We start from the raw sequence: 24,808 nt of genomic DNA on the forward strand, positions 1-24,808 counted from the left end.
TTCCCTGCATGTCTGGGGGCAGATGAGTCACTTCACTATTTTTTTGTTTTCTGCTTATGTTCACCCCAGGAAGAGGTGGATTGCACCTGTTTGTAGACAACTAGGTGTGAGACAATGCCAAACCACCCTTAGACTGCTGCATGCGGAAACAATGGAAGTAATAGTATGCGCAATTGCTACGTTTTTACACTGGAGCTGGTCCATTCGTTCGATCACCTTTAGCCCACATTAGCCTCTGGTTCACATCCACCTAATTTGATAATAAGGGTCGCCCATTTAGAAGCACATTCACACCTGAGCTTTTAATGACCTGATGACATTGTAGCACATCTCTTTCTTAGAACATCTTCCTTATGAGTGACCATAATTTTGAGAAAATATAACAACAAGCTTATTAGGTATACATTGTATAGGCTTAGCCTTAGTCCACGAGTAACACAAATAGAGAAGTTTATATGTGTTATTTTAGCTCACCTGTTTAGGTCTGCTGAAATTACTCTATCAAGTATTCGAACTAGTCTGCATAATGCCAATGCTGCATAGGGATAACTATTGCCCAGGCAACATATGCAGAAAAGACTTCAAGCTTTTATTGAGAGCTTCAAATCGTCAATTGTAAGCGCATCCGTATTACCTGTGATATTAGAGAACTTCCGAACGGATGTATTGGTGAGGATAAGATTGTTACCCTAACAAAGAGTCTGACCCTATTGTAGATTGACAAATTTAACTATAGATTCACTTTAGCTCTTGTGTCCAGCACAAGCACTTTTGCATGCGTTGTTTCTTAATTTTAAGATGTATTTTTAGTATGCATTTTTTGCATATTGTATGCCTTTATTCAGAGGAATTTCTGTATTTACACATGCTTTTATGGCGTTATGCCGAAATAAAGTATTTCTGACTGACACAAAATGTGATTGGTTTATTCTACGACCACAGTGTTGCACCACCTAATAGCTTCTTGGTCTTCAACCACTGCCATTGTTGACCACCATCAGTTCTAAAATGAAGCCTTTTGCTGGGAGAGCTTCCAAAATATTGAACCTTAGTGAATATAAACTTTTTTATTAACCTTTTTCCACTTGTCATATGATAATCCTGAGTTTGTTGGGGGGGTTTCTTCCAGAAGAATGCTGATTTTGCCCGGAGGTTTGGTTCTTGGGGTATCTTGATTTTGACTCGGTTTGGTTTCTAGGGATTCCTGTTTTTGGTTGGAGTTTTATGAAGCAGAATGTTCCACTGAGGATCCTCAGAGTAGTTTAAGGGCGTGTGCCGCCCTCCAGTTTCCTTCTGCTTTTTCACACGTGTGTCTTAGGTTGCAATACCCGAGCTACATTTTAGACCTCAGATCACTCACTCACCAGAGAGAGTTTTAAAAGGATTGTTTTGGACAATCTGATTAGATGCACCCAGACCAGTGGGTTTAGTTGAAATGCATGTCTTCTAAATTGGCTGAATTGCCCAGCATTATTCTGAAACCAAAAGACCACAGGGCATACTGTGTGGGAGACGGGCTCCTGGGGTCGGGCAAGGAGACCAGCAGTTGAGATACTTCATCTGACTGGAAGCAGAATCTGCAGGATTGTGTTCTGGAGTGGGTGGCTACAACATTTTGGATAAATCTAGACCATCTGCTTGATCCATCAAAGCCCACATGTGTCTTTCCTAAGTTGGAACTGCCAGTAATCTGCAGAAGATGAACACAAAGTTAATTCCTAAGGTGTTTTTTTACTCATCCTTCTTCTGTTGGGCCTGATTTCTACTTTCACGAAAGACTGACCTTTAAACTCGATGGCAAAACAGAATAAGGGTTCTCTTCTCTGGGAATTGAGTCTTGCAGCCAAACAAAATTATTTTGTTAACTACGAAGCTGTGTCTAGTGTGACATAGCTATCCTGCTCAGTTCTTCCTACTATTATCGCTGCGGTTTACCACCTCATACACTGATACTGGGGTGAGAGTGCCTTTAAAGAGTGGATTCCACCTTACTCCCTAAAGTTGGTTTGTTAAGTGACTGATCCACTCTCCCCATCCTAGATACCTGGTGTGTTCCCCCTAAATATGCTGGAAGAATTTGTTGGAAGCCAGTGGATTTAAATCTGAGGGAACGCCTCTGCCCAGATTTGGCCCAGTGCCACTTGGGCCATCTCTGGGCAACATAGCAGTATAGAATGTTGATATTGATGGATAGTGAATGCATAGGTTATAATACAGAGCATAATGATTAAAAGAGTAGTAACGGCCAGAGAGGACAGCCATGGTTGTAGGTCACCAACTCATCTTCGTAATGTACTCTGGCAACACTAGGGGACATATTTATACTCTGTTTGCACCAGATTTGAGTCTTTTTTTTTTAATGCAAATCCAGCGCAAATTCAACTCCATATTTATATTTTGGCACTAGACATGTCTAGCGTCAAAATATTGGAGTTAAGGTCATTTTTTGCCTGCAGATAACTACCTTGCCTCAATGAGATGCAAGGTAGGCGTTCCCGGGCAAAAAATGACTCTAAGGCCCTAGCGCCTTATTTATCCTCCCGCGCAAAAATCACGCACGCGAAAAGGAGGGGTTTAACGCCTGGGTCAGGGCAGGCATTAGGGGACCTGTGGGCCTATTTCCATGGTGAAACACCATGGATTATGCCCACAGGTGCCATCCTCAGGCCCCAGGGACACCCCCCACCCACAACAGAGGGACAGCTGAGGATGGGGGACCCCATCCCAGGTAAATACAGGTAAGTATTTAATTTTTTTTTTAAGTGCCATTTGGGGCCCTGAAATGGGCCCCCTACATGGCACTGGGTGCAGTGGACATGCCCAGAGGACCCTGGTCCCCTGTGCTGGCCATTGGGGTGGTGGGCATGACTCCTGTCTTTTCTAAGACAGGAGTCATGTGGTATGGATGGCTTTGCATCAGCAAATGACTCTAAGCAGGTTAGAGTCATTTTTGTTTTACTCTAACCTGCCTAACGACATTTTTTGGTGCAAAACCCCCTTCTTCCATACCGCCAGTCCCACCTGACTAACGTAATTTTTTTTTTTTACTCTAGCCTACCCTTTGCACCGGCTTGCACCATTCCATAAATTTGGTACCCGGCTGGTGCACAGAAATGGTGCAAAGCCAGTGCTAAACATTTTGGTGCAAAACTGCGTTAGTGCAGTTTTGCACCAAAAAGTTTAAATCAGGGCCTAGGTTTTTGTTGTCATGTCAGAGCAATGGATTCTAAGTGAAACTGTTTGTTGGAAGCCAGTGGATATGTACTAGTCTTACTGGTGCCTGGCTGCTGGAGTACAGCAGTTCCTAGGTGAGTTTATCACTGAGGAAGCTACCTAGTCGAACAATTTTAAAGTGTTGCGATTTTGTGATGCTTGAAATTTGTATTTGGCACAAATCATTTGAATATGTTTTTTATTTCTCAAACACTACTAATTCTTAAATTTTTTGCCCATCCTAGGGAAGCAGAAATACCTGTGTGCCAGCAGAAATGACTGCACCATTGACAAATTTCGGAGGAAAAACTGCCCATCCTGCCGGCTGAGGAAATGTTACGAGGCTGGCATGACTTTGGGAGGTATGTTTGTTAGATGTATATTCATGTATGTTTTGCTCATTTCATGCCATTTTGGATGAGTTCTATGGTAAGTATGTTGAATTAACTGTACATGGGATTCCTTGCCATTAATTGCACCACCTGCAAATAATCTTACACGTAGCACATTGCAAATGTCAGCCATTTTAGCCAAATTCCCGGAAACTGGTGGATAGCGTGGTAGGCCAAGGAGTAAATGGCGCAGCTTGCTCGCTGCTTGACTTCCTGTGCCGTTCATCCATTTCCTGGCATCTGGTTAATTTTCTAGTTGAGACGCATGGTGCGTTCCAGAGTCTTTGTATTTGTCGCCAAATATTTTGTGGCGAAAGGCGATTTTTTTTCCTTCAGTGAACCTTCTGTCCCTCTGTCCTGCCTTGAATACTCAGATCACCCTCAGCCGAACTCTTGGACGCTTCCAGAATGTGAAAAACCCGCAGAGGAGTGCGTGCTCCTTTTTGGCAGCTAAAAGTTGGAATAATTTGGTACTTGGCGCCCAATCGGAGACTAATGTCCCAGTGTGCTCGAATACATTTTTGGCAACTAAAAGTTGGAATACCTTGGCACTTGACATCCATTCACAAACTAACGTTCCTGTTTGCTTGGATACGCCTGAAAACCGGGCTGTTTGCAAACTGACTTCGTCCTCATCTGTGGATAGCGTTTTCAGTTGTTTGCACGTCCGGGTATTTGCACACTACAAATTTGAAACCTAAATCTGTTCCCCATAATATTTCCAGAATTACTAAGAGATTTAACTGCATTGGCATTTTTCTTAGCTACCAATAGTTGCTGAAGATTTTGCTTACAAAAGAAAGTTTGTACTTTATGTGTCATCTATCATGTGTGATTGAGTGTACTACCACTTGGAAAGAGATGACTGGCATCCCTTGATCGACCTTCTGAAAGAATTCAGAAGACCAGGCAGTGGTTGTGGACGTGGCTTTGAAAGACATACTGCTAAATGGAAACAGGATATTTTTGTCCGGTTGTTAGCTGAGGTAGACCTAAGAGGCATCACACAGAAAATACTTTTTTCCCCCACCTTTGCATATATAACTCCTTTCCAGTAGGACACACTAGTCTGCCTGTGACTCCTGTCCTGAGTCCATTATCGAGCTGCTTCACGTTCCCCAGTTTTAGGAGCATTGACCATTGTGACAAGAGGATGAGACACTTTGGGCCAGATTTACAAGAAGGTTGCACATCAGCTGTGATGCACCACTTTTCTTGCACCCCCTACCAGCACCTAATGGCACCATGGTAGCACCGTATTAACAATACGGCACACCATGGAGCACGTTAGGACAATAGCGTCATAATTTATGACACTATTATTGTACTTTGCAGGATTAGCGCCATAACTAATGATGCTAATCCTGCAACGTAAAAGGAGGCCCATTGAAAGTAATAGGCATGTCATTTTAGCACCTGCTCTGAGCAAGCGTTAAAAATGCTGCTTAAAAATGGTGCAGTGAAATGTTGTAAATTTCACTGGGACATTTTTATGGGCCTCCCACCGCCAGAACGCCCACTTGCATACATTATGCCTGGCGCAGGCATAATGTGGCGCAAGGGGCTGGAAAGTGGCGCAACGTAAGCATTGCACCACTTTGTAAATATGGCGAAGGAGAATGGCCTCCTTAACGCCACATTAGTGTGAAATAAAATGGCGCTAGTGCGGTGCTAAGAGGTGCTAGGGCCTTGTAAATCTGGCCCTTTGTAGGCATCTTAAGAAACTCTAATGTGTCTGAGGGGTACTCTGGTGCTTCGTCATAGTGCAGCAATGCCTGCACTCCCTTGCACAGCACCTGTACGTGTTTCCCCCTTTTCTGTGCTAATAACTTGAGATGTGCTGAAGTCCACGTTTCATCTGAACCATCATTTGCCAACATTTTTGGTGTATAGTTAATAAGCTTTCATCTCTGCATGTCAGAAGTATTTTTCCAGTTTTGGATATTGTATAGATTCATATGCTTGAATCATCATCCGTCGTCTGACTGGCAGGTCACAGAATATTCTAAATAAAAGTAAACAGCCTATATATTTCTGGATTTTAATGCAGTAGTGTTTATTTAGAAGCAAATGTACATTACTGTCAAACCCTCCAAACACCATCCACTACGGCAAATGTACTGTGAACCACACTCCATTCAGAGGCCAACATAGTTCAGATTTCTTATAGACTTCGAATAGATTTTCAGAGATCTAAGCCACACAAAGTTGCCTTCTTATTATTTATTAGCTTTGATTACTCCATCTCCACAACCAGCCGCATCCAGAAAGTTCTGAATCTTGTTTGAAACAGGAGCTGTACCAGGGAATAGGTGTTTTGATTGAACATGTCAGAATGTTCCTCCAAGGACAGAAAAGCCTCATTCAAACCTTGGATTATATGCAGAATAAAAAAGCCATTCCTAGAAACCCCTAATAAAAAGTGTTCCACTGCCTTCATCTGTCGCACATGCATAAGGATTGCCCATTGTGTGTTTTTTTTAATAAGACTGTAAAGGATAGGGAGAGAAGGCTGGTGTTTCCCCCATGAGAGACCCCTCTTAAGCATTCTCTTCTTCAGGGGATGATTTGGCAAGAAGACCTTGTGACTGAGACAGCTTATATAGCGAAAAATTCATTTTGTGCATTCATCCGTATTACCACCTTAGACGATCGTTAATGCACCCAACAGGCCTAAGGTGCCTCAAAACCCATAAGCTGTATCTCAGATAACCTCCAAGAATGCTTTGCATGCTGGTGGACTGGCCTCTCGCATTTGACTTCTTAAAATAGAGCTACAACGCCATCAAAGACCTCTTTGGGGATGACCTCATTAACCACATTTTCATTGACCACAGGTTTGTTGATACAAACTAAAAAAGCTTTGGGGGAAAAACAGGCTGGTCATTTTCTTTCCAAGGTAGTGCTGTAGCTGAGGCTCTGACATCCCTAACCATCTCTTCTAAGTTGTGGATGCCTGTCATCCCATCCTACAAGTCGCATATTAGAGTGTCTTCACAACCACATCTACAGATGCTTGAAACAAAAGCTGATGATGTTTGTGAGGTCTAAATCAAATGGGGCAGTGAGAGAGCTTTGTTTAATGGGGTTTTCATATAGCTCACATAGTTTTCAAGATGACTCCTACCCATACCATATGCCATTCCGGTCCTTACCATGGGCACCCATATTAGAGGCACTTCACAATTTTGACCTCATATTTGTGGCGGTACTACATCAGCAGCTTGTAATCGCTTCTCCCGCTCTGATGCCCTTACATTCTCATAAACCTACGTAAACCATGAGAAGAGCGCATCACTTTAATCAATCGTATCTTGATCCTGAATTCAAACTCACCAAATCATTAGAGACTTTAAAGAGGATGACTCTATTGTTATTAGAGAAGCAGATAGGGGGGGGCAACATTATCATTAAGAATAAGGATGACTATGATGGTGAAATTGCCCGCCAATTGAGTGATACCAACTGCTATAAATTAGTACCAGGAAACTCTATAGATCCGTAGAGAAGAATTAGTGAGAACATTGTCAGCTATGTTAAACAAGTGGGAAAAAGTTTAATTATTAACAGACTTGGAATATTGGTATCTGAGTGTAACATCTCCCCGAGGCCCTTTTATATGTATTCTACCAAAGGTGCACAAAGGAAGAACATTCCCCCTGGGAAGACCTATCATTTCGGGCATTAATGGACCTACTGAGAAATTATCTGAATATGTAGACCAATTCTTGAAACAACTAGTTATTAACCTCCTCTTGTAAATCCATGATACTAGCAATATACTCCATAAACTAGAGGATATCAATTGGGTTGAAAACATGTTCTTTATTTCATTAGATGTAGTGCGTCTATATACTTGCATTCAACATAATCATGGTTTGAAGGCTATGGAATGCTTTCTAAACTCAAGAAGTGCAAGCTGTATGGACCACTCTAAAATATTAATTGATGTGGCAATATTCACCCTGCATAATAATTTGTGTCTGTTCAATCAAGACTGGTACCAACAGTCACAAGGGACAGTGATGGGGGCCGTACTTGCACCCTTGTACGCAAACCTCTTTATGGGGTGGTTTGGGAGTTTGCACGTCTGGTCCCCAAATGCAAGGAAGTGGACCCCAAATATATTTTTGGGGGAGCGCTTTATCAATGATATCTTGATTATTTGGACAGGATCCATACGGATGTGGAAAGAATTCTTCGTCTGTCTAAATGATAATATGATTAATGTGAAATTTACCATGAGCTACAGCTATAAGTCTATAACTTCTGTAGATGTTAAATTGTTTATTGGATAAAATAAAACTTCACCACTTCTTCTGATATCCATGACATGTCCCGGATGTTAAAACAAGTCTTCGTATTCCTTAAAGTTAGATAAATGCTGGGTAAAGGATTGACTTTTTATAGTTGATCTCCAACAGTGTAGGGTGTTAACTATTCAGAGATTGACAATATGAAAAACAATCAAAAATGGCCCTCCTCATGATGAATGAATATTAATGATGGCTACTAAGGAAACATATGAGTTACAATGGTGAAACAGGGCCTTTTCTAATCGTTTAAAAGAAAAATTTATTTGGGTGAATTTGTTTTCATCCTAAGAACATAGGATACATTCAAGACAAAATGACAGCATGAATAAGACATGTTAAATACTGGCAGGAAGGTTTAAATTATTTATGTGCACTAATGTTTAGAGCCCATGTACCGAGAACTTGCTGTAATGTACAGTGATTGAACCAAAATAAAGAAATAATGGGATTTTCATGACCAGATATAAGAGAACACTTTACAGCATGACTTGATGAAGTTCCTAGGATGGAACGAAACTCATTGGCTGGATCTACTTAATATGGAAATAAAGGAAATCACTGAACAACATATGAAGTATTGGACGAGAATTATTTTGGTTGATTAGCGTTTTCTATGCCGTGGAAATGGTCATGGCTAAACATAGAGTTTGAAACTGGGATTAAGATATGGTTGATTAAAGTGATGTGCTCTCCTTATGGTTTACATTTGATACTTGGCTGTAGGCAGTCACAACTTGAGGACTGGGCACTGTGACTCTAATTACATAGAGACTTGACCTGTGCGGCCGGACTATTTACGACTGCCATTTGGAGTTATTGATCCTTTAGATAAACCTACAAGGGTGGCCCAGAGACCTGCACATGTTATGTCAACACCTGTAGTAGGTAAACAGATGGATGTGGTCAACAAATTATCACTCCTGAAGAAGAGGCAGACAGAGAGTGATGTGGTCCCTGACATGCAAATTTCATACTGTGGACTCTCTCTCGGACAACATCACCTGTTACCGCTTTCTTCTGGAAATATGGTTCAGGCATCTTGAATTGCTGTTGGTGATTGAAGAAGAAGCATTGTTCTCTGTATCATTCTCAAATAGCAACCACAACATTCATTAACACCGTCCCTATACTTGACTGTATATGTGACTTAGGCCATCATTCAGTGAACACTCTGCTACATTGCTAGTGGTTATTCCATGCCTCAAGAAAAAAATCTAACAATCCATACATTGCCCTGCATGACTTATTGGGCATTCTAAGTCAGATTCTATCATTTTGTCAATTGGACAATGTTAAAGAGACTCATTATGCCTCCGTACTGCATCAGAGGGTAGATGCTTGAACAACTTTATAAAAAGGGTAATTACTATGTCGGGGACTAAGGCGACAAGCTCATGCAATTGTTATCATGAAGGGTTGCAACTGCTGGATGTGGTATATTTTATCTAACCCTGTGTTCTGTTTGAGGTGATGATTTCAAGTTGGGTGCAATTTGTGCTCCCTTCAGGTATTTTCCTACATAGGTTGCATCAGATAGAAGCATGCTCAAATTGTTCAAGACAAATCTCACAAAATCTATGTTTGCGCACCTCAGGATAGGGGAAAGCACCATTCTAAAATCTAAAACTCAGAAATATATACAAATTGCACACCTCATAAATACCAAACCTTGTGGTGTCTATTGGCTGCACAGTTAGTGCAAAAATGGTAGCAATTGTTGTCCCTAGACTTGATTCTCAAAGTCAACGCCAACGTGAAATACATTGTGCGAAATTGGGACTTATGCAGCTTTGGGTGTGTCAAACTCAGGCTCAGGTAGCTATCGAGCACAACAGTACTTTGGCGACGCAGCTGGGTTAGCAGCGCCACAGCCCAGAGGTTCAATAGTCTTTCTTCAGCATGACAGAGATCCTTTATCTGGAAAAGGCCAAGACAGCTAGTTCATTGGCAACACATTCCTTCAAACCCTTTGCTTGTCAGTCCATTTAAAGGTCTAGGCAAAAGCCTCTGTTTTCTGTTTCTGTGCTTTACCCTGTGCTAGGGACTTAAAGCTTGATTCACAAAGATTTTGCTCTTTTCTCAGTGCCATATGTATTCAAGATAGTGATGAGTAGAATGATTGACTTGATCTCAGCCAGTGGTAATCACTCGGGCTGAATCTCAATCCATTGTTATTTTGCACACCATGCCACCACAGTTTGGTCCGAGCTATCTGCAAATCAACTCTGACCCTGCTCCAATAGGAACAGTCCAGCCCGAACTGCCAAGCTAGGTCCTCCCTGAACTGTAACACAAGTAACATAGGACCGGTTTCCCCCTAGTTATGGGCTCACCAGCTGGGTTTTCTCAATTCCAGGCATACACTTGTGTGAAATCTCAGTTTCACACAAAATGTAGCAAATGTATTCAGCAGGAGAGTGATAAGAGTGTCGTATGTAGCAGGTGGTGCATTTTGGAGCAGACGGTCGCAAATATATTACCAAAGCAGAATGCAGTATGCCAAATATGCCATTAAAATGGCTACTAAGTTGTACAGATATACAGTTTTAAAGATATAGCTACACATCATACTAATGATAAGGTGCGTAAACCGGATTTCAGTGAATGTTTATCATTTGAGCATCACCAAGTAAAAGTGTCTTGATTTGTTTTGATCATATTAAAATCTTTTTTCCCCATCATATTTCACATTTACAAAACGAAATGTGTATAATTCATTTTCAGGTTTGTAGATTATGTTGCATGTTGCAAAGAATGACATCCTGCAGCCTTTCCTTTGATGCAAGATTGTCACATAGTTCGTTTTAAAAGCTCCTCCTACTGCGCAGTCGGAGAACAAAAAGTAAACACCAACATCCATGTTAAAAGAATAAGCAGCAATTTGTCAGGAGGTTTAGCCTGATATTTGACCTCTGGCTTTGAAACAGCAAATTTTTAAAGGTAAATACAAATTTTATAGACGGATCAATTATTGTTCGTTCATGATCCACCAGGAATCGGCTGGCAACCCACTGTTGCAAAGCGTTGTCTTAGTCTACCACGGTTTCTGAGAATCACTGCCCCACCATAGTGGCTGCATTCACCATTTGGTGGCTGGTTCCACATACTCCCACCCACTGTTCGCCATACTTAATCGGGCCACTTTTATTTAGTAAATATGATGATCTGCCCATGTTGTTTGTCTCTGATGCCACCTGTAACAAACAAGTTAAACTTTCCCAGGCTAATGCAGTCGTGTGCTCTTACTGACTCACTGAAATATTCTGAGGTCTTTGTTCCATTGTTTCCTGGAGGCTTAATCAAAAAACTCATTAGGTGATGTCTTTTGGTCTGACTCGAATGCTGCTCCAGCCATGTCTTTTCTTGGATTCTTGGTGGTCTCCTCCAAGAGTATAATGGAAGTGGGATTAGACATGTCCGAAAGTATGCATTACCCATCATTGCAGCGCGTGCAGGTATTCTCCTGTTCCCATTACCCTGTTTAACCATCCAGCACCCCTGCTCTTTGGATCTTTGACTTGGAAGCTGGTTGGCTGCAGTGGGGGTCTTGATTCTTGTGTGACCATATGACACACAGGTTTCAAAACATTAAAGCGGTGCCACACTTTCAGGCAAAGGCACTTTGGTTATCGGGCTGTGTTTCCATACTACCCTAATAGTGTGCTTGATTGTAGACTAGAGAATGGGAGTGCTTTTTTCTCAAGTCCTTCTGTTCTAGGAAGATATTCTCTCAATGTGACCTATGATTCTGCTGCCAGAAGGAGGGCTACCTGTAAACAAGGGATATATTGAGATATTGTAGTATTATTAAATTGCATTTTATAAAGGTCTGAAACTTGTTACATACATTTAGGTTCACACAATTAAAATCGATCCACAGTGACAGTAGATATGAATCTTAACTCGTCAAAACAGCTCCAAATAATCTCTTAGCCTGAGCCCTCATTTCCCGGTATGTTGCCCTGTGTATCAGTTTCATTACTTAGGGCCTGGTTTAGATTTTGGCAGATGGGTTACCCGTCTGCCTTATTACAAGTACATTATATCCTAGGACACTTATAGAAAGGCTGACAGGATATCCATTACGTTTGTGACAGATTAACCCCCTTCCAAACTCTAAATCACACTCTTTGTAAGCTATACAACCAAGCATGTGAATGCCCTTAAGTCCTACGTTACAGAAGGAAAACTGACCTGTAACATACTTACTCCACAACAAATAATTCAATCATGCTGAAGAACTAACTGATGGCTACAATGTTGAAGAACATAGGTACCGGTCAGTATTTGTCTCCTCCTGTTGTAGGGAACTCTCACAGTATCGAGAGCAGCTGTATCCGAAATAATCGGATACTAGCAAAAAATAAGTTTGTGTTGAAAAAAATCAAAAGAATTTGGTTTTCATCCCACTTACTGGGTATGTACTTAAAAGGTTGCTCTTCAGATAGCTCCAAGCCTAAATGGCAGGAGTAGAAAATTAGGTGCCGAAAAGAGTCTAATGTGGTCAAAGATGGCCCTGTAGAAAAATACGGTTAGTAGGTACAAATCTGACGCATAGCATGTGTTCAGATCATACATGTGACCGGAGTTTGGAGAAGGGGAGAGAATTTATAGGGACACAGATGTTGATGCGGAAGGATATTGGGACCTTTATCAAAAGATGTGGAATTTAGTATACGGTGTACAGGTGGAAGTAGCACAAATCCCCGAGGGCCGGCATTACAGTAGAGACTTGATCAGACTTGTGGTGGTAGAGTAAGGCAGCCAGGTTAAATTTGGTGAGGGTGATGGTTGTTACGTTTCACGGTGGCACTTGATGCCATCCTCGGACAGTCACACTTATCAGGATCGCCTCTCTATTCTTACGTAGTGCTAGTGTAGAGAGGCAGTCAATAATAAAACCAGACTCAGCAGGTGTGCACAGCAGTCAAAGATGGGTCACATATATAAATACGTTTAAGGGATGCTGTCATCAGTCTTGGATGGTCCTCCACTTCCATATGCATTGTGGCCATGGTAGTGCTGGTTCATCTCCATTGAACCTGTACCATTGAATTTCTGTATTAGTGATTTTTAGAAGGCAACTTGACTGGAGTATGTTGTCCTTGGTCACGCGAGTCACCTTGACGTGATAGTACCTTCATTGCTTGTAGCTCATGGAAGTGTGACAGAAATGAATAAACCTGTCCTAGGTATAGGTGTGTGCCTATGAAAGGATTGGCACAAGCCAGTAGGATAGTTTTTCTAATCTGTTTCCTATTTATAGTCAACATAAAAGTGTGTTTACATGCAGGAGTACTGCAGTGAGAGACAAAAGTTGTGTCTTTGGTGTTCATCTAACCTCCTGCGGCAGAGGAGAATACACTCCCTAACTTATTGTGTCTCCTGGGACCTCAGACAGATGTTTGCTTCTGTACGTCTTCCTGTGTACTCGGGCAGGAATAGATTGAGTGCTAGTAACTAGCCATTGAAAGGGATCTCTCACCTTCAATAATAAAATATAACCTCTTCCTAGAAAAGCATCCCGAGGTCAGCAGCTCGTGGACTTCTGAGAGCTCAACCTCACAATTTGACGTCTGCAGGGTGGAGACTAGTGCTAACAATTGATATCTCTACCTTTTTTATTTTACCTCCTTGCACTTTTAATCTTTTATTTGTGCTGTGACTTTCTTTTTCCTCAATGATGAACAACTTCGAAGTTGCTTTTCATGGACAGCTAAACTTGCCCAACGTTTTTAATTGCTTTCATTTCTCAGTAGACATAATGTTATTAGACAGTACTGGGAATGGATTAGCCAGCAGTATAAGGAGATAACATGATTTGTCTTGTAGTCTGCTGTTTGTCAGTTTAAATTGGCCAATCTGCTTTGAGAGCTCTTTTCATGTTAACTTCATTTTCCAAACTGGGACGAGAGGATGCTTCATGGGTGTATGAAGTTAACTTATGGAATAGAATATCAGTGTTGATGGGCATTTGCCGGGAACACCATAAATGAATAGAAGCATATTTACGGGTAGTACTTAAAGAGTTTCCAAAGTGAATACATTTAAGTTTCAACTGGATGACGTTTTGCTACTATTTATTTGTGGACGTTCCTACACGGAGCGGTCACCAACACCAGTTTTGCAAATATCTGCTGATTCTACTTTATTACAACAGAGACTGTGGATCTAGTTTGTTGTGCACTTTAGGACACAGATACTGCCTAGGTCTCCTCTCGTAAAGAAACCAGCATTGGCAAAGCCAATAGGTCTGGCATTGTCCACAATCATTCTGGCTATTCTTGTTTTGTCATGGTTTTTTTAGGAATATGTCGAGATCTCATCAGTCTATTAAAAAATCCTTTGCTACTGGCAAAAACGTTGTTTTTGTCTAAAAAACACACACACATTACCATTGGACTCCCTGGCTCTGAAGGGAACTATTTTGTGTGTGGGTTCCAGCATGCTGTAACTCGTAGTGAAGTCAGCCTAGGACTTAAGTGGGCTAATACATTGCACCTTGATGCATGCTGGAGTGGGTGGAAGAAAATATGAATGACACAAACCACAGAATAATGGATGAAGTCTGCCCGAAACCCCTATAAGTCACTATGTTCTAAACATAATTGTAAGAAAGTCGAAAGGTCTTGGCTAGCATAGACCTAAAACGTCAGCCAGCCTGGCATTGACTGCAAGCTTCTTGCCCTTGAAAAAGAATGGAAGGAAGAAGGGAGGGAAGGAAGAAGGAATGAAGAAGAAAGAAGAAAAGGAAAAAATAAATAAATAAGGAAAGAAAGAAAGTGGACAAGAAAGAAAGTAGGCAAGAATGGAGGAAGGAAAGCAAAAGAATGGAAAAGGAAATAAAATAGAAGCAGGAGATGGGATTAGGTAAAGAAGTGTTCTCTGTTCACATCAGAAGCGTCCTGCTATCACCTCAGGCTCTAAATACAAAAACATTGGCATGAAGGGAACTAGCTTGTGTGTGGATATACTTTCTGTGAGAGAACAAAATGCAGTCACGCAAAGTGAAGTTAACCAGTGGCATAAGTAGTTTGACCCACGTCCCCATGCTATAAGCTGTAGTGGGTGGAAGTAAAATGTGAATGACATAACAGACCAATGGATGATGAGTGGTTGCTAAAAGCCTATTTATGCAATTATATTATACTTATTTTAGTAAAAATCAAAAGAACGCTTGGCTTCTGATGACTATTCAAACTTCTTTGGCCCTCTAAATTCACTTGTAGGGGGTGTCAGTATTTCCTTATGACTCTCTGTTGCCTCCATCTTGTCCACTGGGTGTCCTCTTGCTGAACTTGCTGAAGGTTTTACTTGATCTGTCTAGGAAAGTGTTTACCCAACTGTGGATTTCAACCTGCTGGTTGGTCCTCAGCTGATTTTTGGTGGGTATTGAAAGTCCACGCAATACATGAAGTTGCCAAGTCTGCGCAATACCTAAAGATGCCTTTAAACTCTGTATTTGTCTTGTCATGTTTGCTGCGCTTCAATGACAGAGGTCAAATGTCAGGCTATGTCTTCTAATAACTTGCTGCTTTTTTAACATGGGGATATGTGTTTACAAACTCTTCTCACTTTGCAGCCAGAGAAAGAAAAGTAAAGTTAATTATGTGACAATCTTGCTAGAGTGCTTGTGTGTGAAAGGAAAAGTTGTATGATGTAATATTTTGTAATACAAAACAAAATGTAAATACCTGCAAATTAACACATGTACACATTCAGCAGTTCGGGAAGCAAAACTAAAGCACATTTTTTGTAATTCTGAAGTTTGATGAAATCAAAGATTATAATAGGATCAAAATAAATCAAGACACTTTTTCTTGGTGATGTGCAAATAAATTAATCATTCATTTGATTTGTAAAGCACGGCTTATCACCCCAGGGATATCCAGGCGCTCTGGGTTGTTGCTGCATATCAGTATCTACTCCTCAAAGAGCCATCTCTTGAGGTTTCTCCTGAAGTCAAGGAGGGTGTGCGTGGTGCGTAGGTGGGGGGCGTTCCAGCTCTTGGCAGCGATGTAGGAGAAGGAGTGTGCTCCACTGTGGCTGCGGCAAACTCTCTGGATTTGAGCAAGGGTTGTTGAATGAAGTTCCCTGGTAGGCTGCCTTCAAGGAGAATCTGTGGTTGTGTGGAGGGCTTTGTGTGCAATGGTGAGAACCTTGAATTTGCACCTGTTGTACACAGGCTGCCAGTAGAAACCTCTGAGGTGGGGGTGATGCAGGTTTGTCTGGGGAGGTCCAGGATGAGTCTTGCCGCTGCATTCTGGATGGTCTGGAGGCGGTGGAAGAGTTGGGTCGGGAGTCTGACACAAAGGACATTTCTGTAGTCTAGTCTGCTGGTGATGTTGGCTTGACTGACCGTCTTTCTGGTTTTGATGGGGATCGATCTGAAGATCTTCTGTAGCATGCAGAGGTTGTGGATGCTGGAGGAGGCCACTGCATTTATCTGTTGTTTGAAGGTGAGTTTGCTGTCGATGATGATGCCGAGATTGCGGGCACAGTCGGTCGGGGTTGTCCGAGCGTAGAGGGGCCACCAAGGGTCGTCCCAGGGTGGGAGATGTTTCAGAAGATAATCACCCCTATTATGTATGTGTTCAGTTTTAAACAGTTGGCCTTCATCCATTTGGCGATGTCGGTCATGGCGTTGCTGAAGTTTTCTCTGGGGGTGGCGTAGTCTTCAGAGAAGGAGAGTTTGAGTTGTGTTGTAAGTGTATGAGATGATGTTGAGTCCGTGGGAATGAATAATGTCAGCCAGCAGCGTCACATAGGTGCTGAAAAGGGTGGGGCTGAGTGAGGATCCCTATGGGGCACCGCATATGGTGCTTTTTGATTCTGAGGAGAAAGGTGGGATGCGGACTCTGGATGCCTCCTGTGAGGAAGGTGTGGATCCATTTGAGGGCGTTGCTTTGAATCCCGATGGGATGGAGTCTGGAAGTGATGTTGTAGTGGGAGATGCTTTTGAATGTGGCAGAGAGGTCAAGGGCGATCAAGGCCGCCTTCTCTGGTTAAGGAGGGACCTGATGTTGCTCATTGCGAAGGGTATGCCCAGACGTGGGTCCCGTGCTTCCCATGCCACTGGATTCAAGCTAGCCTGGCTGATGAGGGGTGAAACCCCGAAACCGGTCCCAGGATGCTTGTTTCCAGTCCAGGGAAGACCTGGCCTAGCAGTTCGGGCTGGACTGTTCCCATGGGGAACAGGGTCAAGACTGATTTGCATATGGCTGGGTCCAAACTGGAATGGCATGGGCAGCAAAAAAACGATGGATTTAGGCCCAGATCACTGTACTGGGGGTGAATGTTTGACAATGTTCAGCATTCCGTCCATCACTTGTTGTTTTTGCTTTGTCGCCCTAAGTGGGAAGGGTATGCCCAGACGTGGGTCCCGTGCTTCCCATGCCACTGGATTCAAGCTAGCCTGGCTGATGAGGGGTGAAACCCCGAAACCGGTCCCAGGATGATTGTTTCCAGTCCAGGGAAGACCTGGCCTAGCAGTTCGGGCTGGACTGTTCCCATGGGGAACAGGGTCAAGACTGATTTGCATATGGCTGGGTCCAAACTGGAATGGCATGGGCAGCAAAAAAACGATGGATTTAGGCCTAGATCTCTGTACTGGGGGTGAATGTTTGACAATGTTCAGCATTCCGTCCATCACTTGTTGTTTTTGCTTTGTCGCCCTAAGTGGGAAGGGTATGCCCAGACGTGGGTCCCGTGCTTCCCATGCCACTGGATTCAAGCTAGCCTGGCTGATGAGGGGTGAAACCCCGAAACCGGTCCCAGGATGCTTGTTTCCAGTCCAGGGAAGACCTGGCCTAGCAGTTCGGGCTGGACTGTTCCCATGGGGAACAGGGCCAAGACTGATTTGCATATGGCTGGGTCCAAACTGGAATTGCATGGGCAGCAAAAAAAAGATGGATTTAGGCCCAGATCACTGTACTGGGGGTGAATGTTTGACAATGTTCAGCATTCCGTCCATCACTTGTTGTTTTTGCTTTGTCGCCCTAAGTGGGAAGGGTATGCCCAGACGTGGGTCCCGTGCTTCCATGCCACTGGATTCAAGCTAGCCTGGCTGATGAGGGGTGAAACCCCGAAACCGGTCCCAGGATGCTTGTTTCCAGTCCAGGGAAGACCTGGCCTAACAGTTCGGGCTGGACTGTTCCCATGGGGAACAGGGTCAAGACTGATTTGCATATGGCTGGGTCCAAACTGGAATGGCATGGGCAGCAAAAAAACGATGGATTTAGGCCCAGATCACTGTACTGGGGGTGAATGTTTGACAATGTTCAGCATTCCGTCCATCACTTGTTGTTTTTGCTTTGTCGCCCTAAGTGGGAAGGGTATGCCCAGACGTGGGTCCCGTGCTTCCCATGCCACTGGATTCAAGCTAGCCTGGCTGATGAGGGGTGAAACCCCGAAACCGGTCCCAGGATGCTTGTTTCCAGTCCAGGGAAGACCTGGCCTAGCAGTTCGGGCTGGACTGTTCCCATGGGGAACAGGGTCAAGACTGATTTGCATATGGCTGGGTCCAAACTGGAATGGCATGGGCAGCAAAAAAACGATGGATTTAGGCCTAGATCTCTGTACTGGGGGTGAATGTTTGACAATGTTCAGCATTCCGTCCATCACTTGTTGTTTTTGCTTTGTCGCCCTAAGTGGGAAGGGTATGCCCAGAAGTGGGTCCCGTGCTTCCCATGCCACTGGATTCAAGATACCCTGGCTGATGAGGGGTGAAACCCCGAAACCGGTCCCAGGATGCTTGTTTCCAGTCCAGGGAAGACCTGGCCTAGCAGTTCGGGCTGGACTGTTCCCATGGGGAACAGGGTCAAGACTGATTAGCATATGGCTGGGTCCAAACTGGAATGGCATGGGCAGCAAAAAAACGATGGATTTAGGCCCAGATCACTGTACTGGGGGTGAATGTTTGACAATGTTCAGCATTCCGTCCATCACTTGTTGTTTTTGCTTTGTCGCCCTAAGTGGGAAGGGTATGCCCAGACGTGGGTCCCGTGCTTCCCATGCCACTGGATTCAAGCTAGCCTGGCTGATGAGGGGTGAAACCCCGAAACCGGTCCCAGGATGCTTGTTTCCAGTCCAGGGAAGACCTGGCCTAGCAGTTCGGGCTGGACTGTTCCCATGGGGAACAGGGCCAAGACTGATTTGCATATGGCTGGGTCCAAACTGGAATGGCATGGGCAGCAAATAAACGATGGATTTAGGCCCAGATCACTGTACTGGGGGTGAATGTTTGACAATGTTCAGCATTCCGTCCATCACTTGTTGTTTTTGCTTTGTCGCCCTAAGTGGGAAGGGTATGCCCAGACGTGGGTCCTGTGCTTCCCATGCTACTGGATTCAAGCTAGCCTGGCTGATGAGGGGTGAAACCCCGAAACCGGTCCCAGGATGCTTGTTTCCAGTCCATGGAAGCCCTGGCCTAGCAGTTCGGGCTGGACTGTTCCCATGGGGAACAGGGTCAAGACTGATTTGCATATGGCTGGGTCCAAACTGGAATGGCATGGGCAGCAAAACAACGATGGATTTAGGCCCAGATCACTGTACTGGGGGTGAATGTTTGACAATGTTCAGCATTCCGTCCATCACTTGTTGTTTTTGCTTTGTCGCCCTAAGTGGGAAGGGTATGCCCAGACGTGGGTCCAGTGCTTCCCATGCCACTGGATTCAAGCTAGCCTGGCTGATGAGGGGTGAAACCCCGAAACCGGTCCCAGGATGCTTGTTTCCAGTCCAGGGAAGACCTGGCCTAGCAGTTCGGGCTGGACTGTTCCCATGGGGAACAGGGTCAAGACTGATTTGCATATGGTTGGGTCCAAACTGGAATGGCATGGGCAGCAAAAAAACTATGGATTTAGGCCCAGATCACTGTACTGGGGGTGAATGTTTGACAATGTTCAGCATTCCGTCCATCACTTGTTGTTTTTGCATTGCGTCAATAAGGGCAGTCTCTGTGCTGTAGTTGGAGTGGAAGCTGTATTGAGAGGAGTCCAGTAGATTGTGTCTTTCCAGGTGTCCGGAGAGCTACTTATTGATGGCTTTTTCGAGGATCTTAGCTGGGAAAGGGAACAGTCAAATGGGGCGGTAAACGTTGAGTTCACTATGGTTTCTTAAGGAGCGGCTTGATCTCTGCTTACTTTCATGCTTCGGGATGGTGGCCATTCTGATGGTAGTGTTGAGGATTGGGGTGATGATGCTGCTGATTTCCTTCTGGTCCAGGTTGAAGATGTAATGCAGCCATGGGTCATTGGGTGAGCCAGAGTGGATTGAACTCATGAGGGCTGCTGTTTACTGGATGGATAGTGGCTTCCAGATGGTGATCAGGTGGCTGGGAGAGTCGCCTGATAGGGTCAGTAGGTGTTTGATACTGGTGGGCTGGGGGTGAAAGTTTCTGTAGATGGCTGTGATTTTGTCATGGAAGTAGTCGTCTAGTGAGTCGCAGAGGGTCTGAGTGGGTTGGATTGTTTTTTGAGTGGCTGTTGGGCAGGAGAACTGTTTGACGGTCTTGAAAAGTTCCTTTGGGTGGTTGACGCTTTTATCTGCTGTTCAGTAGGGCAACCTTTTTTGCTTCTCTGAGGCGGAGATGATATTTGTTCAGTGCATCGTTGAAGTTGGTGCGGTCTGCTTGGTCTCAGCTTCTGCACCATCCATCTTTCTAGCCATTTGCATTCTCTCTTGGGTGTGCAGAGTTCTGGACTGAACCAGCTTGCGGGCTTGCTGAATCTTGTAGAGTTGGAGTTACTTGCAGGGGCGACTTTGTTGGAGCCGTTGAGGATCCATTCGGATAGCTTACAGGTGTCTTGTTCAAGGTTGCCAGAGAGGATGGGTTTGCTGGAGGGTGGTGGTCCATTGGGTCTCTGTAGTTTTTTCCCCATCTGCAGAGGGGAAGAGGTTGGGGTGTGGTGGACGGTTCTGGTCTGCTGGTTATGGTAAAAATGTACCAGGTGATGGTCGGTCCATGTGAGCTCTGTTGTGTAGGAGAACTTAATTTTATTGCTAATTGTAAAGATGAAGTCCACGATGTGTCCTGCAGTGTGTGTGTGGGGCTGGTGACTAGTTATTGTTTGAGGGTGATGTTGCTTAGGTTGTCCAAGAGGTTGGTGGAGTTGTTGTCATTGGGGCCGTCCAGGTGGAATTTGAGATCTGCTAAAACATGTAGTATGTTGTCTCGATGGCCCTGGGGGCGATGATGTCAGCGATGGCCTTGCAGAATGCTTGGCGGGCCCTAGGGCTCTGTACGCAAGGGTTCCCTGATGGTTGTTCTGGCATCGATTCGGATGAGGAAGGAGCAGGACCTGTGACAGCTCCCCTTGCTGCCGATCACTTTTCTGTGCACCCTTGCCTCCTTTGGTTTGCATAGTTTTGCTCCTGTTTTGCTTGTAACCCCATTTTGCTTGTTGCCCCTCTTTGCATTTTGCTTGTGCCCCTCTGTCCATTGAGGCCCTTGCCACCTTCCTGCCAATTTCCCGCTCATCCCCGCCCACCCTTCTCCCACTGCACCCCTCCTGCCCCAGGACCTACTTACTGGTGGTTGCTGCGCAGCCCCACTGAGCAGGTCCTGTGCTAGCTTCCTTCGCTGCTGATCGCTCATCTGTGCTCCATTGCCACCTTTGTTTTGCTTCGTTTTGGCCCTGTTTTCCTGGATTGCTTGTTGACCCTCTTTGCGTTTTGCTTGTTGTCCCTCTGTGTCTAGGCCTCCACTGCCTTCTCATCGTTTTTCCTGCTTTTTCACCCCCGCCCTCCTCCCATTGCGCCCCTCCTGCCACAGTACCTACCTAATGACGGTCACTGCATGATTGCGCAGTGGGCGGGTGAAGTGGGTGTACCAAAGGTGCGCTAAATGCAATCTGCCTGTGCCTGTCTGCGCCTGGACCACACCCAGCACCAGGAACTCTGGCTCTCCTACAGTCTGCCGATACTCTGCTGCCGAGCCCGGGGACCTCGCCTCCTGGAACCAAAACTTCAACTGGTGCAAATGATAAACAACTTGATTACCACACATTATCATTTGTGTGCAATATAGCTTTATTAGGTAAGCTTTGTATCGCTTCAGATTTAGTAGCCATTTGTAAATAACAATACACTGCCACAGGATGCTTTAGTTACTCAATAGCTCCAACTGGCGTCGTTCTCAATAATCCGATGCCACAGGTGCTGGTCACGGAGTCACACGGACTCCCAGGTCCAGTACCTTTGAAAAAAAAGAAACAAAGACATTGCACAGAGCCGTGGAGATGAAGCGTTGCTGGAGCTGGTGGGGCGTCGGTCCTTTCCGGCTTCCGGGGAGGTGAGGAGTCAGTTCTGTACTGCGAGGCAGGGGAGGTGAGGCTTTGAGTCCGTCCGGTTGCAGGGGGAGCTCATGCGGGTCGATGGCGTGGCATTAGTTCCTGGTGACCCGGGGAGGTCGATGAATCCAGTCTGCCAAGACACGATGAGTCGACTTGGCAGTGACGCGATCACACTGCTTGACGTCAGCGGAGTTGTGGCGACTTCAGACTTGCGTTGCAGGCCATGGTTGTTTCGTGCAGCGAGGGTCACAGAGCCAGAGCAGGCGGCGGTGCTGGAGTCGCTAAATTTAGTGTTGAAGTTACTGAAGTCGGAAACCTAGCTACAAGCCAGTAGGTGAAGACTTTGTTGGCCCTGAGACTTCAGAACAGGAGGCAAGCTTAACCCAAACATATGGAAAGCACTTTTGGAGAAGGCAGAGTCCTTCCAACAAAGTCAGAGTGCAGCAGGGCAGCAGTCCTTCTCAACAAAGCAGTCCAGGTGAGTCCTTTCGGCAGCCAGGCAGCTCCTCTGACAGAGTTCAGGTGTAGATCCAGAAGTGTCTGATTTGGTGGGGTCAGAGACCCAGTTTATATACCCAAAAAATGACTTTGAATTTAAAGAGTGGTTTCGAAGTGCATAAGTTCCCCATTTCAGCCCAGTCCTGTCTGCCAGGATCCCTGTGGTGGGTTATATGTCCTTTGTGTGAGGGCAGGCCACTGACCTTTGAAATGTAAGAGAAAACCCTTCTACCCTTCCTGCCCAGAGAGACCCAGCCAGCATGCAGATGAGTGCAGATACGACTGAGTGCACTGTGTTTATGGCTTTCTGGGTAGAATGCACAAGGGGAACTGCCAACCAGCACAGACCAGACGTGGATTGAAGACAGGCTGTAAGTCACAGCTGGCAGTAAGTGCAGAGAAATGCCCACTTTCTAAAAGTGGCATTTCTAAAATAGTAATATTTAATCCAACTTCACCAGTAAGTAGGATTTTCTATTACCATTCTGGCCATACTAAACATGACATGGCCACTCCTTCCAGATCAGAATCTACCACTTAAAAGTATATGAGGGCAGTTCTAGTGCTAATCTGTGAAAGGAGCCGGCTTCACAGTAGTGGAAAACAAATGTATGAGTTTTTCACTACCAGGACACATAGAACAAACATGTTCATGTCCTGCCTTTTACCTACATAGCACTCTGCCCTATGGGTTACCTAGGGCCTACCTTAGGGGTGACTTATATGTACAAAAAGGGAAGTTTAAGGCTTGGCAAGTAATTTTAAATGCCAAGTCAAAGTGTCAGTGAAACTGCACACACAGGCCTTGCAGTGGAAGGCCTGGGACATGGATAAGGGGCTACTTATGTGGGTGGCACAATCAGTGCTGCAGGGCCACTAGTAGCGTTTAATTTACCGGCCCTGGGCACATGTAGTGCGCTGTACTAGGGACTTACAGGTAAATTACATATGTCAATTAGGTAGGAACCAATGTTACCATGTTTTGGGGAGAGAGCATATGCACTTTAGCACTAGTCAGCAGTGGTAAATTGCACAGAGTCCTAAAACCAGCAAAACCATGGTCAGAAAAGTGGAGGGAGGCAGACAAAAAGTTGGGGGAGAACCACCCTAAGGTTGTCAGGTCTAACACCAAGGAAGATGCTCTTTACTGGTCAGGAGAGTTGCCATTGGCTGGAAAGCACAAATGTACCACTGTACGTATCCGATTCGTAGGTATGGGTAACTGTAGAAGTGATGGTAAGTCACTCATCCATGGTCCTGCCAGTACCCAGCACCTGTAAATGAAATTCTGCTAGTGGACAGCAGCACCCATTTTGCCAACCGCTAAATGTAGTGCTTTAAAACATGTCTTTTGCCTTCAGTTGCAGCCTGTTGAGCAGTTTTTAAACTGCCAGATCAACCTGGCAAAATAAACCTTTTACCAGGCTTAAACCTTCCTTTTTAATACATGTAAGCCACCTCTTAATTAAGCATTATACAGCCCATAGGGCAGGGTGCATTGTATTTAAAAAGTAGAATATGTGTTTTTAAATTTTACGTCATGCTAGTGACAAATTCACAAATTAGCTTTTCATGACTGTGAGGCCTACCTCTCCCATAGAACAGTGGGTTACATTTTTACCTTTAATAAGTGCTACATTTTGATTGGGAGCAGGTAGAAATGTCAGCTTGGGACTCAAATTAATTAAAATTTGAAATCCTCTTTTATCATAAAGTTAGAATTTTGAAAATGCAACTTTCAGAACGTTGTCATTTTCCTGCTCTAAATGTTCTGAAGCCTTCGAGGAGTTTTCTGCTGCCTGGGTATGTTAATTGTTCCCCGATTAGGAATGCCTTTTGGGCCCAGACTGTGAACAATAGGACCTAGATGTAGCTGGGGTAGCTATCCTGTCCAATTACACTTCATAGGGCTGCTTCCAGCACACTCACAAAGAAAATGAACACCAGACTTATGTCACCCTAGACGTCTTGGAGCCTGAACAGGGGAAGAAAGAAAGAGGGAGCCTTTCAGGACCAGGTGTGAGAGTGGACTAGAAGTATCTCCCACTTACAAGGGTGGCTTCAGGTATAAATATTGAACATTCTGAGCCACTCAGAG

General features: G+C 44.5%; 1 protein-coding gene across 1 annotated transcript in view; it reads left to right on the top strand.

Annotated features, from left to right (window-relative positions):
- AR (androgen receptor) overlaps positions 1 to 24,808 on the top strand; it is a 351,022-nt gene that overhangs the window by 271,781 nt on the left and 54,433 nt on the right. Inside the window, exon 3 of the mRNA XM_069210179.1 lies at positions 3,459 to 3,575. Coding sequence (XP_069066280.1) covers positions 3,459 to 3,575 — 117 coding nt within the window. The remainder of the gene's footprint in view (positions 1 to 3,458; positions 3,576 to 24,808) is intronic.

The sequence above is a fragment of the Pleurodeles waltl genome, chromosome 2_1 (assembly GCF_031143425.1).
Source record: "Pleurodeles waltl isolate 20211129_DDA chromosome 2_1, aPleWal1.hap1.20221129, whole genome shotgun sequence".
Classification (NCBI taxonomy): Eukaryota; Metazoa; Chordata; class Amphibia; order Caudata; family Salamandridae; genus Pleurodeles; species Pleurodeles waltl.